General features: G+C 34.4%; 4 protein-coding genes across 5 annotated transcripts in view; 1 reads left to right on the top strand and 3 right to left on the bottom strand.

Moving 5' to 3' along the window:
* Positions 1-39: 39 nt before the first annotated feature.
* LOC140040042 (uncharacterized) lies at positions 40-5,199 on the bottom strand. The gene is made up of 4 exons (XM_072085689.1): positions 5,142-5,199; positions 4,709-4,807; positions 1,290-4,532; positions 40-976 (listed from the first exon to the last, which is right to left on the bottom strand). Exons 2-4 carry the CDS (start codon positions 4,767-4,769, stop codon positions 888-890), a joined length of 3,393 nt encoding a protein of 1,130 aa, XP_071941790.1. The 5' UTR covers positions 4,770-4,807; positions 5,142-5,199; the 3' UTR covers positions 40-887.
* Positions 5,200-6,690: 1,491 nt separating this feature from the next.
* Positions 6,691-15,547, bottom strand: LOC140040048 (sorting nexin-17-like). Its single transcript, XM_072085702.1, has 12 exons — positions 15,409-15,547; positions 14,146-14,344; positions 13,570-13,745; positions 11,356-11,446; positions 10,916-11,000; positions 10,622-10,691; positions 10,320-10,412; positions 9,848-10,048; positions 8,755-8,925; positions 8,217-8,324; positions 7,768-7,815; positions 6,691-6,813 (listed from the first exon to the last, which is right to left on the bottom strand). Exons 1-12 carry the CDS (start codon positions 15,466-15,468, stop codon positions 6,718-6,720), a joined length of 1,398 nt encoding a protein of 465 aa, XP_071941803.1. The 5' UTR covers positions 15,469-15,547; the 3' UTR covers positions 6,691-6,717.
* A 3,346-nt stretch (positions 15,548-18,893) lies between these two features.
* Positions 18,894-24,312, top strand: LOC140040036 (14-3-3 protein beta/alpha-like). Its single transcript, XM_072085675.1, has 5 exons — positions 18,894-19,347; positions 20,390-20,543; positions 21,479-21,639; positions 21,983-22,078; positions 22,485-24,312. Exons 1-5 carry the CDS (start codon positions 19,033-19,035, stop codon positions 22,536-22,538), a joined length of 780 nt encoding a protein of 259 aa, XP_071941776.1. The 5' UTR covers positions 18,894-19,032; the 3' UTR covers positions 22,539-24,312.
* A 350-nt stretch (positions 24,313-24,662) lies between these two features.
* Positions 24,663-27,867, bottom strand: part of LOC140040014 (uncharacterized) — a 36,039-nt gene continuing 32,834 nt past the window's right edge. For both annotated transcript variants that reach the window (XM_072085637.1, XM_072085663.1), the window contains exon 45: positions 24,663-27,469. In XM_072085637.1, coding sequence (XP_071941738.1) covers positions 27,312-27,469 — 158 coding nt within the window. In that variant the 3' untranslated portion in view covers positions 24,663-27,311. The remainder of the gene's footprint in view (positions 27,470-27,867) is intronic.

Genomic DNA, 27,867 nt, shown 5'->3' with positions numbered 1-27,867 from the left:
ATCAATTTGAATATGATTTTATTAAGCAGTTTTTGAAAGGGATTTCTAGAGGCGTACGCGTTATTACGGTCTTTCTCATTAATAATAATCTTCGAGATTCATGAACAACATTTTATTTTGAAACAAATTGTAATGTTTGTCTTAATATAATTTATATTTCAATTTCAACAACAAAACTAATAAAAGATCAAGGTGATATGAATAATGTAAGTATAGTTACTAACAAAATATATATATAAATGTATCTGATTAGATTAACACTGTATCAATAGAAAAGAAATATTGCAAAGAAAATGTATTTAAATATAAGCATATTGTTTTAAACATTTTTTACTACTGTATTTACACAATTACTTAACAAAATAGTATAATTGTGCATTTGGTTAATAAGTCTGTATTACTATAACACTGTAATATACTTTACAAAATAAATATTTCAAAGCATTAAACTATTTACATAAACATGAACTATATTTGGAACATCGTCTTTAAACACATCAATGTCAAAACACTCAAATACATTACTGTTTTGAAGCTGTAAAGTAAACAACTAACTAATGTAAAAATTGATCTTATTTTGGTAACAGATTTAAGTTTTTCAATAAAAAAAGAATCAAAGAATTTAGCATTATTAATTTCAGAAGATTAATCAGTAGACCTATAGGAATATTTATAAATAATTCTTTATAAAAAACATTCCTTTATTAGCATCTAATAATACCTCAAAAGTAATCTGTGTTTTAGTCAATAGACACCAAAAGGATCCAATAAAACTATAATAAAATAAAGGGCTAAATCTGTAGATATTTTTAAGGATCTCCTGTAGGCACATGCAGTATCTCAGTGCCTTCAGTACAGGATTAGAAAAAGATACTTGATAGACGGAGTTAAAGAATTGCACAAGACCACTTGGTATGACCACTGGGTATGCTCTTTTTCTGTTGGACTAGACGACCTTCAGGTTGACGGTCAGAGTCTACAGAAGAAAAAAAAAGAAATAATTTGATTTTAAAAAAAATCACCAAAAAAAATGTTACACGTTGGTTTTATTTGAAGCCACACAAAAACTCCCCACCCTTGGACACCCCCTAACTAAGAGACACCCCTAAAGCTTAGTTCCAACCTGGACGCAATTGTGTATACATCCTTGTGTTGCGTCGCTAGTGGGAACCACGCTTAACTAAGAGACACCCCTAAAGCTTAGTTCCAACCTGGACGCAATTGTGTATACATCCTTGTTTTGCGTGTTTAGTGTTCTACTATAATAATTATTTGTATATTTTACTTACCCTTGATGTACTCGTTTTGAACTGCTGTCTGGTTCTCATTCTTGATCAAGGAGGTGCCATCAGCAGCAATGGCTTCTTGAAGACAATCCTCGTCATCATATGAAATGTTCTCCCATTCATCATCATCATCATCATCATCAACTAACAAATGAACGTATTCAATATTTTCCAATGCTGGTGTCTCCATTTCCAATTCAGTTTTTTCCACTTCTGGTGCTGGTTTTTCCATTTCTGATTCTGGTTTCTCCATTTCCGATACAGGTTTTTCTATTTCCGATGCTGGTTTTTCCATTTCTGATGCAGAGTTTTCCATTTCCGATGCAGGTTTTTCCATTTCCAATCCAGTTTTCTCCATTTCTAATGCAAGTTTTTCTATTTCTGATGCAGAGTTTTCCATTTCCGATGCAGGTTTTTCCATTTCCAATCCAGTTTTCTCCATTTCTAATGCAAGTTTTTCTATTTCTGATGCAGAGTTTTCCATTTCGGATGCAGGTTTTTCCATTTCCAATCCAGTTTTCTCCATTTCTAATGCAAGTTTTTCAATTTCTGATGCAGAGTTTTCCATTTCCGATGCAGGTTTTTCCATTTCCAATCCAGTTTTCTCCATTTCTAATTCAAGTTTTTCCATTTCTGATGCAGAGTTTTCCATTTCCGATGCAGGTTTTTCCATTTCCAATCCAGTTTTCTCCATTTCTAATGCAAGTTTTTCCATTTCTGATGCAGACTTTTCCATTTCCGATGCAGGTTTTCCCATTTCCAATCCAGTTTTCTCCATTTCTAATGCAAGTTTTTCCATTTCTGATGCAGAGTTTTCCATTTCCGATGCAGGTTTTTCCATTTCCAATCCAGTTTTCTCCATTTCTAATTCAAGTTTTTCCATTTCTGATGCAGAGTTTTCCATTTCCGATGCAGGTTTTTCCATTTCCAATCCAGTTTTCTCCATTTCTAATGCAAGTTTTTCCATTTCTGATGCAGAGTTTTCCATTTCCGATGCAGGTTTTTCCATTTCCAATCCAGTTTTCTCCATTTCTAATGCAAGTTTTTCCATTTCTGATGCAGAGTTTTCCATTTCCGATGCAGGTTTTTCCATTTCCAATCCAGTTTTCTCCATTTCTAATGCAAGTTTCTCCATTTCTAATTCTGTTTTGCCGGTTTCTGATGCAGGTTTCTCCAAATTCTCAATATTACAGGCCATTTTTTTGTCAGTGATGACTTGATGACAATCAGCTGAAGAAAAATGTTGTTCTTTTATTTTCAGTTGACTTTCAACATCATCTGGTAAATTGAAACACAGGTTTTCAATAACACATTCCAGAGGTTCATAGGTTGAGAGCACACATGACTCGGCGTCATGAACGTCACTGTTCACATTTTCAAATATTTCACCCAAATTATGTGATGGTTCTTCAAGATCCTCTACGTCCTGTTGCAGAGCACTATTGTACTTATGAAGGTCCGTATCTTTGGTCAAATTATTGGGCACGAGATCATTATTAGTAGCTCCAAAATAATCCACAAGATCATTTTGCAGGGCATGGCACTCCCATAAGTCAACTTCATTTTGGTAGGTCAAGGAGTCGGTTGGAACTCGCAGAGACCAGTTTTCATCACACAGAACCCCAGATTCTGCAACATTATCCGTTAATGGAAGGTCTTCTCTAATTTGGACACCTGCCGAACTGCTTACACCCATGTCAGACTCCCCTATCACTGCTAACAGATCATCGCACACACCTATATAATCTTTGAAATATTGAGATTTGCCCGTTTCTTCTGGAGAGGAAAACGTCATATTTGCCGTTTTAAAGTCGTCATCATCATCTTCTTCCTCAACATCATGATGTGATTCTGTATCGGATGTAAGACTTGCTACCTCATATGATTCCCCTGAACAGGAATCTTCTTGACTCGCCGAGTTGTCATGGAGACTGTCAGATGCTGGACGTAAATTTTGTGTATTTGAACTGGTACTGGATCTCCTGCCACTTTCACTGGAGGTGCTAGATTTATCTGAGAACAAACTTGATCCAATTTCACCGGGTGAGAGTGAGCTATCCGATATATCGTCGTCTTGCAGAAGAGATGATTCATCAGTTTGATCGGTTTCTCCTTCTTCTGGTTCATAAGCTTGCAAAGAAACTGGGATGTATCCATCGGATGAACAAGCGACCGGTCTTGGTCCTGTTGGACTGTGGAGGAACATTTCATTCTCAATTAAGTATTGAATCTCTTCCAAAGACAATTCAAATGCCTCCTCTTGCTCAAACTTATTGCAACTTGCATTTTGCGAGAGATCAGCAGCAGCACCACCACCGTCACTATCTTCATTGTCACCAAATTGACTTGATGTCTGAAGCTCACTAAGACTTGAGTCTGATGTTGTCTGATGATCACTTCTTGAGTTCGGCATTTGTCTCTCACTAAGGCTTAAGTTTGATGTTTGGTGGTTGCTGCTAGAACTTGAGCTTGCCATTTGGAGACTTGAATCTGAAGTGTGACTCGCACTAAGACTTGATATTTGGGGCTTATTGAGACTTGATGATGCAGAACACTCATTTGAGCTTGAGGTCTGACACATGTTTGAGCTTGAAGTAGTGTGACGGGTCAATGATGTCTCACATGATGCAGGTTCTTTGTCCTCTAGATTTTCTATGGCGATGTCATCTTCTAGTGCTGGCACAAGATAAATCTTGGAATTGCTGTTCCTTGAATGGAATAGCAGGTCATTATCATCGCTACTGATGTCTTCGTAGAGACAAGAACTTGGTACAACATCGTTTTCTTTGTTATCAGACTTTACAAAGCTCTCATCGCACGTGCTGCAGATTTCATTCGAGGATTTTGAACTATCCACATCATTGTGAATTTCAAAGCTTTCGCAGGGCATGTTGATGTGACCCAAAGATGGTATTGAGGTGGTTACTTCTGGAATTGACATGTCCTCCAACAGGGAGAAGTTTGAAGAACCGACCGAGACTTCTGGAGTCTTGGTATAAGTGATTGGAGTGTCCCAGAGCGGCAGGTTGGTATACGTAACAGCATCTTGTTTCTTGTTGTCGTTTATTGCGTTAAATTGCCAACTGGATCTGCAGATTGGCGTCGATTGAGACACTTGGACAAATTTATCAAAAAGTGGAGATCTACGTTTAGTGGAACTTCTTCTTGATCGTAGCAGCAGTGACGGTGAATTTGGTGAAAGAGTCTGCAGTGGTGTTCGTTTTATAGATGATTCAGACACAACATCTATATAAAAAAAGAGAATTATAATAAATGTTTTTAATTTAGATAGAAAATTCAACCTCTATTTAACCTCAAACAAAACAATGAATGGCACTGTGTGTGTGCTATATTTCCAATACTGTTTGAAATACTTATTGATTTGGCAATATGATATACTATTTATATAACTGTGAAGTAACCATTTGTATTCAGCAAACTTGTCATCTTAGATTGTGGTTCAAAGGTATCAGGATATGACATCTTTTTTATGTAATCTCCTGTGAAGAAGTGGAGATCTTCTGTTGGTAAAAAAAAAGATCCATATGATTATGATAAGCATAGCCTAGCCTTAATTACTTTTTTAAAACATTGTCTGCTATTCATTTCAAGATTCATGTAGAGTAGGTCTAGCCCATCCGCCCTGGCTTAGGTGGGACTACTCGGCCAGCAGGTCAACCCCCAGCCAGGACAGTCGTACCATAAAAGGCATATTTATTATTATAGAATAGGGCTAGGCCAACGATTTTTTGGCTAAGAATAAGACTATTATGAGAGGTATTAAAACTATAATTACGGTTGCACTAAATGAAATGTATGTTAACTAAAACACTGATTACTTAAGTTATTATTTACCTCTAAAATTCAAAGAGAAAACAGAATCATTCTTTCTGCCTTAGCTAGTCATACGCCGAACAACAACCACACACACAAAAAACTGCCGATCATAAAAATCAATTTTACCGCCGCTGATAGAGAGGGCGCTATTTAAAAAAGTGTCGCCTTTCTTGCTGCTGCTGCTGCATTCTTTGGTGGTTTTTATTAATATAAATATAGTGACAATTGTCAGAAAGAAAACTCAAGTTATCAAATATAGAAAAAAAACCTACACAGTTCTTTATTTGGTGGTGTTTATTATGGTCCAGTAATAATACAAATGAAATTTGAAACTAATATATATAATATTCGGTGAGATGAATAATAAAATGAAAATTATGAATTTTGAAACACACAGGGTTTTATAAGTGCGTGTTAATAATTTCAATTTCTTTCAAATAAATGACAAAGAAAAACAGTATAGTAGTATTGCTATTAATACAAGATAGTGGGCTTACACTATGTAATGCTAAAATATATATAAGTACAATTACCATAAATGAAATACTACAGATGAAAATAATAATATCTAAAATTTATATGAACTTATGACTAACTGGCAAGGAATGGAAGAAAGTAATTTGACAAAAACAAGAGAGGGATCATCCTTGCGTAAGATGCTTACAAACCATTTTGGTTTTATGATTGGTCAGCATGTTCTTAAAGCAAATATAGGCACCAAGAACCTTGTACTCATCTGCTGGTTCATCCGCTCAATCTACCGATTAGTACTGAACTAGTTTTTATCAAATTAATTATTTGGTTTCAGCAAAGTGAAACTTACATGGTTTACCATGATGGAAGCAAAATGACATCAAATATATAGTAGTATGTCAGTGTTATAAATTAGCACTAAACTGAATAACTAGCTGCCAAATATTAAACAATTCCTGGAAAAATTGGTAGTTTGCATAAATGCTTCTATTAAAAAGGACAGTTTTTATAAGCACCAAATTGATGTAACAACAAATACTGTAATATTTGTTATTACAAATCTGTTATGGATTATAATTACTGTACGTACAAAAATTGGGTAAAAATCTAAGAAAAAATATGCCAAATTATGAGATAATAATGCTGATTCATTAAAAATGCTTAATTAAACATAAAACATTCTATACCTCTAAAATTAGTGTTTTCTTAAAATGAATAATACAATTACCCACAACAAAGGAAGAACAGAATCAATTTCAAATATCCAATGTCCATAGTATAATAACCTTTCACCTACCAAATGTTTAATTGACCTTTGACCTTCTCAATGCTTATATAATACTACTAAAGCACATTTGGTGTTTGATAAAAATAAGTTACTTTTTTACCTACATAATTTGTAGTAGATATTTTCAAATAAAATATTGTTTTAACCAATTTCTTTGTGAAAAAATATTTAAAATCTTTTAATCTTTCATATTATGAAAGTTACAACATGATCACTGTTTTCTATATTTACATAATCTTTACAAATTTAGATATGTTATAATTTAATTAAAATGTATTCTATATCCAATTGTATAGACTCGTTTGACCTTTGAACTTTACACCGAGATAAAGTTTAAAGGTCATCATCACCAATCCCTTCAAAGATTTCGTTCTCAATGTGAGCTGCTGCTCCTCTACTTTTTGGTGGCAAAGTTGAATGCATTTTTTCCTGAAACGAAAACAATAAAATTGAGAAAGTTCTACAAATTGATTCCATTCAACTTCGATATTGAGACGACCTATCATAGGTTTTATTCAGGCCTATACTTAAGCTCTGTCTACACTATCAAACTAGTTTTTTAAAAAAGTGTGATATACCCAATTATGGTAGTGATATGTCCATATATCATAGGCACATCACATTTTGTTGTCACATAAAGTTTTACAGTGAAGACAGAGCTTTACACGGCCTTCAACAAAATATTATGGACAACGCGCCTTTTCCTGGTCAGCTGCTGTTCTTTGGAACGCCCTTTCAAACTCAATCAGGAAAGCTGAGTCACTCGTCAAATCCCTTTTTAATTTCTACTTTCTACATATATCTTTTTCTCTTTTATAACATTTTCTGTTGATTGTTCAGCGCTTAGAGCCAAACTGCATTTTGCGCTATATAAATTGAACATTAGTATTTTTATTATATGGAGGTATTATTTGCATAAAGTGGAGTTTGGTTTAATTTTGGACCAAATTCATCAATTCTAGGTTTATGACCTTGTATTCAGTTATCACTTGGGTGTATGGTCATTAAAAAAAAAAAATTAATTTTACAAAGCTAGAAAACTAAGGACAAATAAATTAATTAAATTACAAGTCTAGCAAATATTTTTTATTTTTATTTTAAAATCAAAAACAGCAGCAGAAACAAATCCGCCACTTACAGCTTGATTTAACAGAAACAAAGACAATTAAAACAACTTAGAAACAGCTACGACGAAATAGATGAAGACTGGAATTAAAAATGTTAATATGGGTATGGGCCTGGGGCGGATTGCAATAAAGTTCTTAAGCATAGTATTAGACTTAGACAAGATGAATTGCAATATGAATTCTAAGCCTTTCAGCGCCATGGTCTTAGATTCTAAATTTGTTGCTAACTTAAAATAAAATAAACCAAATTACTTACTGAATTCTTTTTTTGATCTGAATGGATCTCTTGTGGCTTTTGTAAAACCTAAACAAATTAGTAAAATGAAGAAACCTTACAATCAATTGAAAGTAGTGCTAAGAAAACAACAAAGTTTTAATCTGAAAAAGTTGAGATTTTTAAAAATGTTTGTCAGAGTTTCCAGTCTATATTTGGAGAATGTTTTTTCTCTGTGTCTTATTTTGTGAAGAACTTCTGACTTTAGAGGTCTTTATACGATGTATTTTATCGTATTTTACCAAATTTTAACCTTTTTGACTAATTTTTATGTGAATTTTTAACTTTAAACAAACGAAAATGATTTCAAACCATGGACTATATTTTACTGAGTTTGACCATGAATAAATGAAATGAATAGGACTTTATTATTGAAGTAAAATGACATTATTGGATTTTGAATTTGATTATTAGAATTAGTTATAAAATACCGGAGGGTCTGGAATGGCAGCGGCATTGTTGGTGGTTGATCTTGTAATAATGATTCCACCATCTCTGCTCTTGTACTGCCTTTGAGGACCTTTAATTCGATCTGAGGGCTGTAGAAAAAAGATTAAATCAAAATGTTTCAATTAATTTTCATAAGCATTTATTTAGATAATAATGACAAATGCAAAGAAAAAATAGAACAGTATTATGGCTCACTAGGACAAAGAAAAAACAGAACAGTATTATGGCTCACTAGGACAAAGAAAAAACAGAACAGTATTATGGCTCACTAGGACAAAGAAAAAACAGAACAGTATTATGGCTCACTAGGACAAAGAAAAAACAGAACAGTATTATGGCTCACTAGGACAAAGAAAAAACATTTACAACAGAAACAGATTTAAAAACTGAAATTCAAACCAGAAAGATAGCATGTAAATTTAAATACGTTTATAGGTTAAAGATTAAAATAAAATGATAGCCCAAATTGTTATTGTCTTGGAGATTGAAATGTCATGATGTTAAACAAAATGTTGATACCTTTTTCATTTTTAGGCCTTTCTTGCACATAATAAGTTCATCAACCATGCCCTGTAAACAGAGACTCATTAGGATAGCATCTTCTGTTTTGATTGTGATCCACTTCAGACTATCCTTTGCCATTAAATATTCAAATGAAAGCTCTAATGATTTACTATTATCTTCGTTTGCCTGAAAGAGAAAAAATTGCTGTACATTTAAATCCCCTTCTTTATGACATCATCACTTACTTAATATGACATCATCACTTCATAATAATGACATCATCAATTCTTAAATATGACATCATCACTTACTTAATATGACATCATCACTTACTTAATATGACATCATCATATACTTAATATGACATCATCACTTCATAAATATGACATCATCACTTCATAAATATGACATCACTTCCATAATATGACATCATCACTTCATAAATATGACATCATCACCTTATCACCTCTAACATTATTATTTATGTCACATTATTATTTTTATCATATTATGTGACATTATTATTTATGTCATATTATGTGACATCATCATTAATGTCACATTATCTGACATTATTATTTATGTCACATTATGTGACATTATTATTTATGTCACATTATGTGACATTATTATTTATGTCACATTATGTGACATTATTATTTTTGTCACATTATGTGACTATTATTTATGTCACATTATCTGACATTATTATTTATGTCACATTATGTAACATTATTATTTATGTCACATTGACATTATTATTTATGTCACATTATGTGACATTATTATTTTGTCACATTATGTGACATTATTATTTTTGTCACATTATGTGACATTATTATTTATGTCACATTATGTGACATTATTATTGATGTCACATTATTGGACATTATTATTGATGTCACATTATGTGACATTATTATTTATGTCGCATTATGTGACATTATTATTTTTGTCACATTATGTGACATTATTATTTTTGTCACATTATGTGACATTATTTATTTATGTCACATTAATATTATGTCACATTATGTGACATTATCATTAATGTCACATTATGTGACATTATTATTTGTCACATACTGTGACATTATTTGTAACTCACAGATGTTATTCTCCAGCACCTCATCCTTGTTATTTTAAACGTCCCTTCCTTGTAAGATCCGTCAGGAGTCCGTACCGTGAAGATAATCTCCCGATTTCCTGCATGTACGACAACTGGAACATTCTCCTCTGGATAATCGGAAATACTCGGTTTAAACTTGATATAATTGTAAAATTTCATACTCCGAACTTCTTTTACGTACTGCAAAATTAAAGTAAATTGCATCAACAATATATGTGAAGATAAAATCACCATTACTTGGATTTGGCGTAGTTTTAGTTTTGGATTTAGTAGCACAAAATTTCAAAAACTTTGTGGCAAATGTATTAGATCAGATTTATCAAAATTGCTTATAAAACAATTTATAAAATGATTTTGATTAAGTCAGTTTTCAAAAGGCAAACATTTGTGCATATTTAAAAAAAATGTTATATTACAAAGTCTATTTCTTGATATAAAAGGGAAGGCTTACCTCTTTCCGTGAGTTTTTCCTTTTTAATGTATCTAAATTGCGACGCTGTTCCTTGCTACAAACGACCCATTCTCTCTCTACATCATTCACAGCCTACAATAACATTAACGTCACCACTTAATACATTTACCCAAAAATGGTTCTATTTTCTTGACACCATTTACAGCAAAGAAGAACATTAATGTAATTTAATTTCATCAAGAAATGAAAAAGTTATAAGTCACAAAAAAAGGATAATTGTTAAGAAACTTAATCAGTCTTTAGAAAGTAAAACTAAAAAGGACAATTTGTTTAGACTTCACCTGAATAAACAAAAGATTCATGGCAACCCTGTCTTCCTTTAAATCATCATCAAATACAGGATCCCAATATCTAAGAGATCATGACGACAAATTATTAAAATTTACAATACATTAAAAAAATGTTGACATACTGTACTTTAGGCTCACGACAATCTATTGTACAGTGTATAAGATATGCATGGGACGTTAAAATATGATATAAAGTCTGAATTATTGACAAACAATAAATCGTCCCTTGTTTGGTTTGTAAAATTTGATGCGATGAAAAGATAGTGGAGTGAAAAAAAAACTTACGATTTTCTTACAACTATTCTATGCGGTCCTTTAGCAGAATTCAAGGAAATGTATGGCGATTCAAAATCATGAATTTTACGAACAACTGAAAATTGAAATATAATTCAGTTATGAAAACATTTTTCTCTGGTTTCAATTTAGTAATGAGATAGAGTTTATGTATTGTAAATTAGTATTAACTAACAACTGGTCTCGACTAGACTACACATAAAAACCATCCAGTTGCTGGAAAGGAGCCCATCGGCATCGTAACACACAACAACTGATCAACTGAACTGAAGTCTAGCTGACAGCTTGACAAAGTTATTTTACTTGAATTTTTACAAAAAGGTAAATTTGTTCAATAGTGCCGTTCATTAGTGAAAAATAATGAACGGCCTGTGATGCCTTTAACCAATCAAATGGCAAGAATACAAGCAGGTGACATAATAAGCACTTACTACTGAATGCACTTGATTCATCTTTCTTGACAAGATACAAACCAAAGTAATATACATATTGCTCTGATAGTTCAACCTTTGTTGCAACTGCCTACAAAAAAACAACATTAAAATAAAACTGTTAATTTATTAATATTCGAATGAAACTCTCCTCTAATTTAAAACCTGTGGGGTTAATATTCTTGATATTTTTTGACATGTTTTTTACATTTGACCACGTGAGGGAAAGTTGGTCAGTATTTTTTGGAATAAAGAGGATATAAGATATACAATATGGATGAAAATCTAAATTCAAGTACGATTGAGTCTTTGTTTTAAAAAAAAAGTCAAAATAGTGAATATTTTTATCACACGATTCTCAGCGCTGTATTGTATCTCAACATCAATATGAAAATATTTATCCAGTATCATAGGGTAATTCCAAAATACAGCATCTAATGTGTGTCACATGTGATGCCTGCACTATTGAATCTAGGAAGAGGAAGGTCACATGTGTGCTGTATAATTGAGTTTGCCTACATACTGTATCATACTGGTGACATATACAGTAGACAGGCTGAATCAGCTAATATTATTCTTAAACTGTAAATAATAAACCAAGTTTATTACTGTTTAAGCCAACTTCTTAAACACCTGTTACACTTGTTACACTGGATTTCATAATTATAAATTACTAACTTTTTACATTACTTGCTGTTTACATTTGTTTTAAATATAATATTTACTATAAAGCCTGATGACTAATAGTATTTTTTTCATTATTTACAGTACTTCGACTATAACTTCTTTCATTTCAATTGTGTTTTATATTCTATTCAGATTAGCGTGCATTGCACAATATGAATAAAATAAATAAATATTATTCCCAAGAAAACATCGCCATTCAGTTAACTTTGTGAACCAGGAAGGGAGATAGAAGAGATCCCGCTGGTAATGGCTATTAGATTAATAGACAAGATTCATTAGAATATTGTAATGTAATAATACATTGTAAAGTTGATTCCGTGTCAACTTCACTACCAGTTCACTATATATATTATTACTGTACATACTTTAAATTCCTATTTTTTTTAAATTGTATGAACCAGCAAATTGATATCCTAACAATACATATAATTGTGTAAATAAAGTACATTTATTTTTTCAGTTTATTATAATGTTATTGTTATGTTAGTGAAAATTTTTTTTTTTAAATGACTGCATTCCAATTAATTTAACTTCCATTTAAGAAGCGAATATGTACTCATGACGATGCAAACCCACATACCACCAAAAAAAAAACTCAAATCAACAACCAGACATCAATCTAAATCCTCCTTCAAACCAATTAAAATTGACAAGATCCCAATCAAAACAAACAATTAAAGGAGATAAATTATAAAATTGTTTGAAGTTGCCATAAGTTTGTCTTTTTGGGTGAAAAACTTAACTTTTTAGGGTAATTACAGATTTTACAGCGCAAAGCCCCCAAAAACCTGCACAAACCAGACTATATACCCTTGTATTCAACCTTGGTATTATGTTGTTTGTTTTAACTACACTTCCTCAAACTTTGCCTGATGGTGTATTGACTTGCTCCCTACTGAGTCAACAAAGTTATTGATAGTATAACAATATGCTGTTGGATTAAACCTGCCTCTAGTTCCCAAAAATGCTATGGTCTATTAAACAAACACATGTTACAGTTATCATCATAATGTTACATGTAGTTTGATGCATTATGTAAATGTAATTGTTTTTTACACAGACTTTTGATTGGATACTTTTTTTTTAAATGTTTTAAAGTAGAATATTTATTTTTTAAATGTTTACACAATCCAACAGCAAACACACGACTCACCAATTACCCATGCCTCCTAAACCAAGTTTCATATGAGGCTTAGGTAGTGGTATTAAATTTATATATTGGCTGTATAACATGATTTGAACTAAGGACCCTGGGATTGGTAAGCAAGTACACAATATGTATACCATCATGTTACAGAGCCACGGTAGCTTATAGAGGCTTAGTTAGTGATGCTGTATTGGCTGTCAGAAAAACACTAGGACTGTAACTGGACTTGAACCAAGCTTATTAAACAAGTACAAACCACAAAAAACAGGCTGCAGTGCCACTATGGCTTCTAACTGCTAATCCACACATGTTTTTTTTTTTTGGAATAATTGATATTTGTTGAAATAATAATAATCTGATAATTAAAACTGATCACTGACCTCAAGAACATCTTCAGCCTGGTCAGTTGACATAATATCTACTGTAATTTTGTGACCATTCATAAGATACACGTTTAGTTCAACACTTTCTGGTATTCCTTTCTCCGTTTCTTTTTGTGCACTAATAAGAAATCCGTTAAACACATCACTATTTGCGACTCTCGCATCTTGACTTACTGTACAAAAGAAATTCCAAAAGATTTATTAATGTCTGTCAAATTTGTTTCCATTGATTTGGAATTGGCCTTCATTTCACATCCGTCAGTCTAAACAATGTCTGTCTGTCTACACTGTGATGTGCTCATATACGGACATAATGATGACATGTATCACTACCATATTGGAGCATATCACTACCATATTTGGGCATATCACTACCATATTTGGGCATATCACTACCATATTTGGGCATATCACTACCATATTTGGGCACATTAGGAAATTAGGATTGAAAAGAAACTCCAAAAGTTGTGTTGTTTTTTACCATGAGTACAGATTTTAACTCAGGACTCATTGTTACTGTTATTAGCAAGGATATTATCTGCTGCATCAAGCCATTGTGTCACTTATACTCACATAGTTGAATGTAATGTTCTAATTTCTCTCTTCTTTCCTCTTTTTGGATTTGGTTTAGTCCAAGTAACTTTTTAGGTGGAAATTTAAAGTTGTTGATGATCTCACTACCAAATTCTTTCTTTAATTTTTCATTGAAATCATGAAGTTGGCTGTAACGCAACATTGAATGCTCCACACCATTCACGTGCAAGTGGTAGCACTGAAATTCAATTTGAAAGCAGATTAATTTAATTATAGTAATTTGATTACAAATTCACAGTTTGAAAACAAAAGTTTGATGAAGAATGCCGGATGGTGTGTCAATGTCCGTCACCTTACACCCACCATATCATGAACAACATGGTCACAATGCATCAAAAAGGGGTGCGACATGGTATTCATGGGTCCTCCTAAATACCAAGACCTACCAATACCTACCAAGAACTACCAAGACCTGTCAATTTAAAGTGTTTAAACGAAATATTAAAAAAAAATTAAAAATGTTAAATGTAGGCCTACGACACAGTAGGCCTATGACACGAGAGCTGCGTCAAGTGTCAGTGAGCCATACTAGTTGACGCAATCTGGACATTTGTGACGCAACGTATGCATCAACGCAAAGCTTGTCGGTTATTTAACATTTTTGGTGTCAATATAGCGGTAAAATTGAGGTTTTATTGTTGGAAATGCTATTAGAAGTCTATATATATATATATATCATATTTCGTTAAATTAACACTTTAAATTGACAGGTCTTGGTAGGTCTTGGTATTTAGGAGGACCTGTATTCATAAGGTATGACGCACCTCTCCGTAAAGAGGATCATTCAATTGCGTGCATTACTAGACTGTTTCAGAAAATTTCAGTCTTGAAAAGAATTTTAATAGTTTTTAAGTCATTCCGCACATGCTCAGAAACACAAATTTTACAGAAAATAAAATAAATTATACAATTTCAAGCAAGGCCTACTAGGCCTAGGCATTAATAACTATACTGTGGCTAGCCTATTTGTATTATATTATGCATGGTGTCTATCATGTCATAGCCTATAGGGTAACAAAAACAGAGCTACAGGGCTAGGCCAGCTAATACTAGGCCTAGTGAAATTGAACCCCAATAATACGACGTGGCTGTCCCAATGCGACCAGACCGCGACAACCATTCGAGCCAGTATTTTGACAAATGCTATGAATGAGCATATAGGCCTAGCCTAGCTAGGCCCCTAGGCTACTTGATATTAAAATCTGTGTATTGTTGATAACAAAGCATATTCTAAACATTTACCGTGTATGTAGAACCATTTTCTGATGTAAATTCCTCGGTATCCGGTATTGAAAAATGCATTATGTTATGAAAGAACGAGCATTTAGATGAAAACAGTCATCTTTGGTGGAGCTAGACTAGCCTAGTTATCGGGCAGTTGTTTTGCTCTCGCGGTGGTGGTGTGTTGGTACACGCGCACGGTACGGCGGACGGGTGGTGGATGATGTGTATAGGGCCTACATACAAAGGTCATGTCACAAAACAAAGTTTAGTGAAAAGGTCATCATCATCTTTTGAAACTTTTTAGAGTCGCGTGTGGACGCGACTCTATAGTTCACTATGTCGGTCGGTCGGTCTCTCTGTCGGTCCGGTATCACTATGCGTTTTATCGCTTTTCTTTACTTTTTGAACTGTTTTGATGTACAGAAAAGTTTTTAAAGTACATTACTTTTTGAAAGTTAATTTTTTTCTGAGAGCACCGACTTATTTTATGGCTGTTGACCTTGTTTTATGTCACTGTTGTGTCATCATATAGAACATGTGCGGCAAAAAGCTTATTTTGACGGCTGACCTATAAAATTAAAAAGTTCATTTATTTTACTCTATTAAAAGTGTATTTTCAAAACAAAACATAAAAGTGATATTGAACAGGCCATTTTGCAGTTTTTAATATAAATTATAATAAAGGAGAGGGGGAGTTGAAAATGTATAATTAAAATAGTGCAGATTATTCAATCTATTTTTTGTTTGGTAATAATCAACTCAAAAGAGTAGATTAATAGAATTTGCATAATTCAACATAAATGTAAATGATAAATTTATTTGCACAAAAACATTCCAACAACCTGAGGAACAGAAGTTCCCAACCATGGAACAAAATATAAAAAATATAAAAAATTGACAAATCATACAAACGCTTTTTCTAAAACAAGCTCAATTCACTGATCTGTATATCATTTAACATAAAAAAGCCAACATTTCAAGTCAAAAATGGTTAAAAAAATGCTAAACATAAAATGTACACATCAAACAAAAATACATGTGGCGAAAGCCTCAGAAAAATAAAGATGCTATAGTGTGCCCTCCTTGCCTCAGCACAAGGCCCTACCACAGTCTTGGGGTCGTTACACCACCACATCATCGTCAGATGCATTGCTGGTGCTGTCTCATGATCTGTGGTGGAAAGGGGACGTATAACTCTGTGAACCCCAAACACAGTAGCTTGCATAGCTTTACTCTATTCCACCACGGAACGTTCCGAAACCAGCAGGAAATCGACCCACGACATTCGTGTATTCACACGACGCTCAGTCGACTGAGCTAACCGGTCGTATTGATGTTGACAAGGTTAATATGCATATTATGACGTAATGATGAATTACGTATATGAAGCACGTATAGACTATAATCAGCTATTCAGTCATTTACTTTGCGGCGTAACGGTAATTATGCTCTGTTTTGAGATATTTCCTCTAGATTGGTTTCGAACCTCACAGATATATTTGTTTTTTTTTAAATGGAAAATGAATATTGTTTTTTGAAGGAGAATATTTAGAGGGTTGAAAATGTTAGGCCTAAAGGCAAGTAGACCTTTTTTAAAAATCAGAAACAAAGTTTGTATGGTCGGAATTCATTTTCCATAAAGCGTGGTTCCCACTAGAGTGGCAACCGACGATGCAACCAGTGCTGCAGCAGCAAACATCACAGGTTTGATTTCAAGCAGGCGGGGGGCGGGGGGGGAACACAATTATTGGAAGGGGAATGTTCTTACGTTGCGTAGATTGCGTTACGTTGCGTCGCTAATGGGAACCAAGCTTTATTAAATAGACTAATAAAAACCAGTTTTTAAAGTACACTTGGGTGGGCTTTTTTTCCAGATGGACTTTTTGAGATTACTTTTGCAAACTAATTATAGTTTGCAAAAGTAATGTCGACGAAAAGTTCATCTGAGAAATTGTTCCTACAATTTGTTTGTTCAAGCTTGGTTCCCACTAGAACGTAACGCAAGGGCGTAAACGTAACGCAAGGGCGTAAACGTAACGCAAGGGCGTAAACGTAACTTCGCTTGTCATTGGTTAAAACGCTTGCGTTGCGTTTACGTCCTTGCGTTACGTTCTAATGTGAACACTGTCTCTCTTTTTAAGAAACTGTTAACTGCTAATTTCATGTAGCTTTATTTAAATGTAGTGTATTATTTAATTTTATAGTTAGTAAAAGCGTGGTTCCCACTAGCGACGCAACGCAAGGACGTAACGCAACGCAAGTGAATTGACCAATCACAAGCAATCGCTTGTGGCTTATTAGCTTGTGATTGCCGCAAAGCGTGGTTCCCACTAGCGACGCAACACAAGGAACGTAACGCAACGCAAGTGAATTGCCCAATCACAAGCGATGGCTTATTCGCTTGTGATGATACTGTCTCTAACTTCGCTTGTCATTGGTTATCACGCTTTGCGTTGCGTTTACGTCCTTGCGTTACGTTCTAGTGGGAACCAAGCATTAGTGTATCCTTGTTTCATTTTATTTCATTGTAATTGTTTTATTATCTGCTTTGATAGTAATTAGGGTCTTTTTATTTTTGTTGGTGTTTTCCTTTGAGCACGAAAAAAAAAACAACTTTCAGTTCCGTGATTAAATAAAGCTTATTATTATTATTATTCTTATAAGCTTTGCGTGGTTCTTCGCAGTGACGTATCGACGCAAAGTGCTGTATTGCGTAATCACAACATGGCCTTGTTTGGTCAGTCCACACCCAACTTTGAGACAATGCTATTGTTTTTAGCTTGTCTCACCCTGCTTTTCACACCTACCAGAAACAATGTTCTTCTATAGCAAGTTTTCATTCACTATTGTTCATGAGAAACAATGCTCTGCTATTAGCTATAGTCAATCCCTCCCACTGTGTGAACTTTCACTGTTTCTGGCTTTCACACCAGTCCCACCCTTTCCACTCCACTTATATTCTATCTAAGTTTCTTGGACTTTCTGCATTCTCACTCATGAGGACGATCGAAACGTCGAGAAACTCAACAGTTATTTTCAGAACTATATACTTGGTGTACTGCAAACTTTTGATATCAACGTAGTACAGTACATATTAATTTTATCAATGATACATGTCTGTCTCCCTCTCTAAAGAATTGACGAAAACCACATTCCAAAGAGGTGACATCATATAGCTCATTACTCACGATGACAACATCTCGGTAGGTAACGTTTGACGTCATTTTGCCGTCGATTCACTTTGCTGTTTTACAACTGAGAATGAAATCCTTCACACATTACAGCACTGCAGTGATAATCAAGGCTTTTAATTATTCTGTAATAAATCGAACAGTTTAATGAACAAATGTAGTTCTTAATACAGATTTATTAAATAACCAAATATTAAAAATATAATATAATATCAATTTAATATTTAATATTTCCTCCTCCTGATTTCCACAGCGTATTGATATTGCTTATCAACAATGAGTAATCAGTCCCACTCTCGCCTCCGCTCCTCTCTCCGTTTATTTGCCGCCATCTTTTCCAACCTATCGAGATCGGATCGTGAGAAAGAGACGAACCCTCAGCCCGGCACCCGAAACTGTAAAAGTAGTGGGTTTGTCTGTGAATAACGCCCTGCATAATTGAAGTAACAAAATGTCGTCGATGAAGGTTCAAGTTGAGAAAGCTAAAATAGCTGAACAGGCTGAGCGATACGATGATATGTCCCACGCTATGAAGTTAGTTGTTGATGAAAACTCTGAAAAGAATATTAGCTTATCGAACGACGAACGCAACCTGCTGTCTGTTGCTTACAAAAATGTTGTTGGAGCAAGGCGATCATCATGGCGTGTAATATCGAGCATCGAAGGAAAATCAGATGTAATGGAAAATGAAGGGAAAAGGAAAAAGACTCAAGAGTATAAGGAAAAGGTTGAACAGGAATTAAAACTAATCTGTAATGAAGTTTTGGTAAGAACATAATCATGAGGGCCTAGCCTAGCTAGCTACTGCTATGCTAGGCCTGGGCCTAATAATAATAATAATCTAGGAGGCCTAGCCTATATATTATAGCTTGCCTACATACAGACAGACAGGATACAAGACCGATCGTTTTGTGTGTTTACCCGATCGTCTCGTGCGTTTTCCCCGATCATCTCGTGCGTTTTCCCCGATCATCTCGTGCATTTGCCCGATTGTCTCGTGCGTTTGCCCGATCATCTCGTGCATTTGCCCGATAATCTTGTGCGTTTTCCCCGATCATCTCGTGCATTTGCCTAATCTTCTCGTGCGTTTGCCCGATCATCTTGTGCTTTGCCCGATCGTCTTGTATGTTTGCCCGATTGTGTTGTGCGTTTGCCCGATCATCTTGTGCGTTTGCCAGATCGTCTCATGATGTATTTGCCCAATCGTCTTGTGCATTTCCCCCGATTTTTTCATGCGTTTCCCCGATTTTTTTATGCGTTTCCCCGATTGTTTCATACGTTTCCCCGATTGTTTCATGCATTTGCCCGATCGTCTTGTGTGTTTGCCCGATCGTCTTGTGTGTTTGCCCGATCGTCTTGTGCGTTTGCCCGATCGTCTTGTGCGTTTCCCTGATCGTCTTGTGCGTTTGCCCGATCGTCTTGTGTGTTTGCCCGATTGTCTTGTGCGTTTGCCCAATCATCTTGTGTGTTTGCCCAATCGTCTCGTGCAGTTGCCCGATCGTCTCATAATGCGTTTGCCCGATCGTCTTGTGTGTTTGCCCGATTGTCTTGTGCGTTTGCCCAATCATCTTGTGTGTTTGCCCAATCATCTCGTGCAGTTTCCCGATCGTCTCATAATGCGTTTGCCCAATCATCTTGTGCGTTTGCCCGATCATCTCGTGCGTTTGCCCGATCATCTTGTGCGTTTGCCCAATCATCTCATGCATTTGCCCAATCATCTCATGATGCGTCTTTAATAAATGTATGCTACACTTCTGTTCTTTTCAAAGTTAAATAAAGTTAATTTGATTTGTTTGTATCCTTGGCAGGAATTACTTGACAAGTTATTAGACATTGAGAAAGATAAATTGAAGAATAATGAAGCTGAGAATAATGAAGTTGAAAGTACAGTGTTTTATCTTAAAATGAAGGGAGACTACCACCGCTATCTTGCCGAAGTAGCAACAGGAGAAGATAAATCAAGTAATATACTTATTTTCTACCTATAAACATAAAAAATCTTATAAATTATTATTATATAAAAGAATTTTTTATTTTGGTGGTAGGCCTGAATTTATTTTTACCATCATATCATAAATATATTATAGGGAACCCAAGTAGTAATTGTTAGTACAGTCTTGCTTATTTTTAATTCAATTTTACTTTATATGGACCAGAGATTCTAAAATAAAAGATTGAATGAATACTGTAATGTCTATTATACTACTGTGCTAATACAGTTCTTCTGTAGTTCCTGTAAGGAAACAAGCATGATACAGTTAACTCTCCCAATACCAGAAACGATCTCAATATCAGACTTTTCTTGGGGACCAAAAAGTCCCAAATTTCTTTTTATCATTCAAAACATGGTTCTGGTGGTAGAACGAGTCTTCTCGGATAAGGACTATAAACCGTAGGTCCAGTGTACACAACTTGCTCGTGTGCACTTTAAAGAACCTAGTACATCTTTCGAGACGAGTAGGGGGTTACCCCGGTGTATTAGTACATCACAGCCACTGATCACCAACTGGGCCCGCTGGGAGATCAGTCTTTGACTGAAGAGGTCACCCAGTATAAAGATAAAAAACAAACAAACAAACAAACACCATACTTTTTTGAAAACCAGACATATTTGGCCAGCCCAAAGGTGTCTGTTATTGGGAGAGTTCACTGTATTACCTTCTGAAAGCCTGCAGTACAAGTCTAGGTTCTTTTTGTATCTATTGCAAATGGTCTGACGAATTACCCCATTGAACCACACCAAACCCTAATGAATCACCCCTAATAATACCAGCCACCATTGTGGTTCATTGAGCTTAGGTTTGGTCTGATGGGGTTCAGTGTGGTTTGATGGGTAATTCGTCAGACTGATTACAAAGGAAGTTAGTATAATGCTGTTTGTTTATTTTGCTTTTTAGAAAGTGTGAGCGAATCAAAAGAAGCATATACGAAGGCCACTAAACATAGCAAGGACATGGATACCACTCATCCAATCAGACTTGGCCTTGCTCTCAATTACTCCGTTTTCTACTATGAAATACTGAATGACCCAGAGAAGGCTTGTTCCCTAGCTAAATCTGTACGTTTCAATCCTCAATTAAATATTGTATTAAGTAACATTTGCGCCAGTACACACAATGTAATTCTATTGTAGATTACTACATTTTGTTTACTGTTTAATTTATCAAGCTTTTTTGATCATTATGTTCACACCTCTAAATTTAAACCAACTAAATTGAAGTTACTGCAGTAACAAAAAATGTAGTTACTGCAGTAGAATCATTTTGACATGATACTAAGAAAAGTCAATAAAATCAGTAAACTCTACTTACTGATTGCTATTTTGGAAAAACCCATGAAAGTTGATAGATAATGCATACATGTAGGGAATTGTAATGAAAATGATGCTTGTTTATTTATAGGCTTTTGACGAAGCAATATCAGATCTGGACGTGGCGAAAGACGATGGGTTTAAGGACAGCACACTAATCATGCAACTGCTGAGAGATAACTTAACAGTAAGTTGATACACACTGCAGCGTGCCAATGATTTTGCTTGGCAGAGTTTTTACTACTTAATTTTATTTTAAGATCTTTACTCCAGAAATCTCTGTTTATGTAAACCGGTAGTTCTCACCCACTATCCAAGCTTATTTTAAGATCTTCACTCCAGAAATCTCTGTTTATGTAAACCGGTATTTCTCACCCACTATCCAAGCTTATTTTAAGGTCGTACACTCCGCCTAATTTCAACACCGCACACACCCAGCACTACCCAAGCTACATTCTGTACTCTTAGTGGAAACCACTGTAGTAACCTTTAAATCAACAGCTAACAGACATATTTATAAACTTAATATGCTTGTAAAAGTTAGAAAGCATTATAGAGATATATAATTTATAAATTTAATTTTTGTTTGTTAGTTGTGGACAAGCGATAACTTAGATGGAGACGAAGATGGCGAGCAGGGTAATTAATCTAAGTGAACACGTTTTTTGGTGAGACATGCGCAAGAGAGAACGGGATTCACTGTCAGCAATTTCATTCGTTCATTCTACCACCTGATAACAACTTTTGTGTCATGTTCGGTCGGTTGATGCAAAGATAGAATTTGTTTTTGTTGCATTGTGTTTTTTCCGACTGGGCATTATGTAAGTATTCACATTAGGTCATTACATGTCTGGTGTTTTACAAAGTGCTTTGTTGATATCAATGCAGAAGGAATGTATCAAGAAGGAATGAAATGTCTTGTGAAATTTAATCGATAATTGATGAATGATTTCGCTGTGATCGCTCAGAATGATGGGCGAACAATTGCTACCGTTAAATTTACGTCTACATATTTATAAATCAGAATTACTGCAGGCTCTTGTTAGAGATCCAAATAAGGAAGAATGCAAATCAACAATATTTCAGTATTTTGGAAATAAGTACAATGTATATTAAGTATCATCTGGTTAGTAAACAAATCCTTATTAGTTTACTTACAGATAAGAAGATCCAACAAATGTTAAACTATTTGAATGCGCGGTACAATCGACTCTTCCATAACCGGGCACCTGTGGGCTGGTCTAATTTGCCTGGTTTTCTGGTTTTTGTGAACTTTTAGACTTAGAAAAGTCTGATTTTCAGAGAGTCTGGTATTGGGAAAGTTGACTGTACAGGATTTTAAAATTTAGGCTCTTTTTGCTCTTCCCTAACATATTAGGTTTTGGTGTGGTGTGTCATTTTGTTGTACAATGTGTCATCATGTGTAATGTTCAAATGCATGAGTAGCCGTAGGAAAGAAAGAAAGTATTTTGAAAACAATTTATAGAAATGAGCAGCAAATATACATATTGAATATACAATCCACCAATCAAATTGCTGTTTTTGCTTGTCTGTAGGTACTATAGTGAATCATATTTGCTAATACACTTTATATTTGAATTTGTAATATATGGAATATAAATTCAAAATTGACATTAATTAATAAACTAGTAATAAATTTATGTTCTGCTTTATATACTGTAAAATTGAAATTCAACATTTGTACCTGGTTGTGCAAGGCTAGTATTAATGGTCACCTGTTTCGGCACGGTTCTGGTCCGGCGCCGGCAGATCACACCAAACGTCATTGTTTTGTCACGTGGCGCAATGAAATATTGCTGTTTGATTTACCAACGCCAGACTGGAACAGGTGTGATGATGTAAACATCTGTAGGTCCTCAAGGAAATCAATTTGCACATGGACTTTTCTTTTACATCGTAGCAGCATTTAGATTAGAACAATTTTCCTTGAGTAAATGATCACTAGCAACCATGTGGCTTAGTGAGCACCATTAAAAGGGTACAGTATGATTGTCACTTTCTGGTTTTAAGGTAGTTACTGTTGATGTTATGACAGTGGTATTTAATAGGTTTATTCAGGGGCAAATGTCTATGAACAGTCTATAAACAGTCTTAGTGCTTAGTCGGCCATAATTCATGACGTAGAAAGTAGTCTTTATTATAGACCATTGCTATACCGTGGTCTAACCTGTAAGTGGTACTGTTTTATAGCAATCCACCCCAGGAGGCTATGTCAAATTGTAGTCCTTATTTACTACATACTGTAGTAGGTGCAATCAAAGTATTGTTGGTCATTTTAATATTTTTCGTTTTCTATGGATGTTATTCAATCATTTTATTTCATAGCTTTAATTTCTATTTTCTTGATACTGATCAAGTTTATTGTTGTAATTATGCTAATTAAAAACAAAGCATAGCAAATTTGTCTTGTGTTTGTTTTTATTTCCGCAAATAAATGCCCCATCACATGCATATATACACAATATTGGTTTATAACCATTTCTATTTGTAGTAGAATTCATTGATTGATCTACAAATTGACTTTTACTGTTTTTTTATCACTTCTCAATATTAATTGTGCTGTATTTTTTCTTATCTAGGAGTAATATTTGATTATACATGTTACCATATTAGGCTAAAAAAAATAAACGCCTTGTTTAAAACACTCCTGAACAATAAACACCCTGGGGCATTTATTCAAATAAATACACAATTGGACAAGAAACAACAAACAAGCTTCGTTAGTAGGGATAAAAAAAACAAACCACAAATTATTTACAAATTTTTAAAAATCTTTATTTGGAATGTTATGAATACATTTTGGCACACATGGCATGTCATACCTATGAATACAAATGGACGGCTAATAAGACCATTAGACCAGCTAATGTTATCTCTACAAATTTCGCACTAGTACATAAAAAATGAAACGGCAATCACAAAATGCACAAAAAGACTAGCAAAAATCATAGTTATTGTAGCTATACGATGCTAGTTTCAGAAGCTTGGTTCCCACTAGGACGCAATGCAATGTATCACTTAGGTTGTATCTACAGTTGTTGCATCCCTAGTGTGAACCAAGCTATAGTCATTTGACACAACCTAAAGCTTGGTTCCCACTAGGATGAAATGCAATGTTTTGACCTCACTTAGGTTGTATCTACAGTTGTTGCATCCCTAGTGTGAACCAAGCTATAGTCATTTGACACAACCTAAAGCTTTGTTTACACTATACAAACTTTATGTGACAAAAATATGTGGTGTGTGCCGATATATGGACATGATGATGTCATATCATTACCATATTTGTGCATATCACTACAATACTTGGGCACATCACATTCATTAGTCAAGCTAGTTTGATATTGTAGACAGAGCTTTAAGCGACGCAACACAAGGACGTAACGCAACGCAAGTGAATTGACCAATCACAAGCGATGGCTTAATCGCTTGTGATTGCTAACTGTCTATAACTTCGCTTGTCATTGGTTAAAACGCTTGCGTTGCATTTGCGTCCTTGCGTTAAGTTCTAGTGGGAACCAAGCTTTTGGCTGCCATACATTGCCCAGTTGAAGGATGTGTTCTAAAGAACAGATAAGTTTTTGAAAATGTCCGGTTTAGCATGAATACAGTACTGTGTTGTGAATACATAATAACCAGCAACATGTCAATATGCACCTGTAATCCTGCACATAAAGAAGGCTCTTGTATTTATATGCTAGTAACGCATAATAAATGGCTGGAAATTATTATTCAAAAAGAGCTAAAGCAACCACACACATGATTCTACAATGATTAACATTTGAAGTATGTGTATCTTTTTTATACATTCAAGAGACATGATTAATGTCATTGTATGTTGCACATGATTGTAGGAAATCATTTCACTTAAGCTCTGTCTACACTATCAAACTTTATATGACAAAAAATGTGATGTGCCCATATATGGACGCGATGATGTCATATTAATACCATATTTGGGCACGTCACACTTTTTTTGTAGAACTAGTTTGATAGTGTAGACAGAGCTTTACATATGTGCCTTTAAATATGTTAAAAATAATACAGTAATACATTTCAACAATTTTTATTTTTAGTTCAGAAAAAAAAAAAATTTATAATGAAAAAATAAAGTGATAATTACCTTACAGGACCAGCATAATACTGTTAGTATAGTAAATAATTTTTTAAAAACATTTTATAAATACGTTTCTTATACAATTGTAGTGCCATCATTTTTATGGTTTTTTGTCTACAAAATAAATTATTTAAACAATTTAATGTTCACATACACTATTATTTTTTATAAAACTGGACCATCATATTTGTTAAATCTTTTTTTTACAAATAATATTCAACCAAATTCATAATAATAACGCCGCATAGATACTGGTCAACTATATGTTTATATATAAATTGATTACAGGGGAAAATCCAGGATTTTTCAAAGGGGAGCGCTAACATAACGATTATAGTCTGACAAAAATTGATAATGTCACTCATCTGAAGCACTACCCCCTAGATCTTCCCTGTATTAAGTAGCATAACATATAAACTTTAACATAAAATAATCACATTACAGGCAGCAAATATATAAAATATTTACAATTAGTACTGTACCGATTAAAATAAAAAATTCAATTCAATGGGCAAGTGAAAAGGAGAGGACGTCTGATAGGAAAGGAGTGATTATATAAACCTTTCATTTGTGATTATTCATTCTCTCCTCTGATAGACCACGTGTTTATAAAAACACCATAAGCACACATACAGTAACTCAAGCAGGATTTGAACTAAAAGACAACATCACTTACAATGTATGATTAATGTACAGTGAGCATTGTTAAAGTACGTTAGTGGATATGCTAATTACGGGATGTGCACATTATATAAGTTTTTAAATGGTGTTAATGACTTTAAGTGGTGCACATATTCAGCATGGTTGAATGTAATGTAGGTGATGATATTGATTTATTATGAATATCTTGACACTCATTCTCAGCAAAGTTCTTGTCATGAATTGCTACAACATTAATGTGCAAATAATTCATGTTAGGATGGAGGAAGAATTATTCATCTTAATTTGTAGAATAAAAAAAAAACCATTTTCAATTTGTGACAATCACCGAACTATGCCATATTAATTCTATCTATGCCAATTCAAGTGTGTGGTTCTACAGTCAACTCCCTCTGAAAACAACCGGAAACTCTCCCAAGATATTTCTTAATGTCCTAAATCAATTTTTACCATTAGAAGCACATTCCAAATACCAGACTTTTTAGAAAATCTGACATTATGCCAGCCAGCCCAAAGGTGTCCGGTATTGGGAGAGTTGACTGTACTACACTGGATTATATAGGATGTATACAGGAAGGTCGATTTTCTATCCATGGGCAGACTTGTGCTAAAAGTATTATCATCAAGTTTCTAGGCACTGGTCAACATTGTAACCATATTCCGCTTCATCCACATTCAGCTGCCTTGAATTGAATTGAATACCACCAACACAGCCTTGGAATTTTGTAGAAAATAAATAGTTGGTTGATTTGGTTATGTCATCTTCTAGACTAAATCCACCTGTAATGCAAATTAATAGTATAATTTACATACAGAATTGATGTCATTATCATCAGTGTAATTACACCAATTAACAAACATGTAAACTTGATACTAACAATAGAATGCTGACTAGCTCTAAAAGTACAAGATGAAAATGATGAATACGTCAGTGTTTGTATTGCACTCAGCAGGCAATACCGACAAAACATGCAATATTAATAATCATTGTCTGCCTAAAGACAACTTTACACAGACAAGCGGTGAAACGTGGTTCCCATTAGGACATGACGCAGTGACGCATGGTGCAGCGTAATCACAAGTGGACGATAGACAAGCGGTGAAACGTGGTTCCCATTAGGACATGACGCAGTGACGCATGGTGCAGCGTAATCACAAGTGGACGACGCAACAGTGCT

Source organism: Antedon mediterranea, chromosome 1, assembly GCF_964355755.1.
Source record: "Antedon mediterranea chromosome 1, ecAntMedi1.1, whole genome shotgun sequence".
In the NCBI taxonomy this organism is placed as follows: Eukaryota; Metazoa; Echinodermata; class Crinoidea; order Comatulida; family Antedonidae; genus Antedon; species Antedon mediterranea.
The sequence above is the reverse complement of the archived record's forward strand: the minus strand, read 5'-3'. Positions and strand labels throughout refer to the sequence as shown.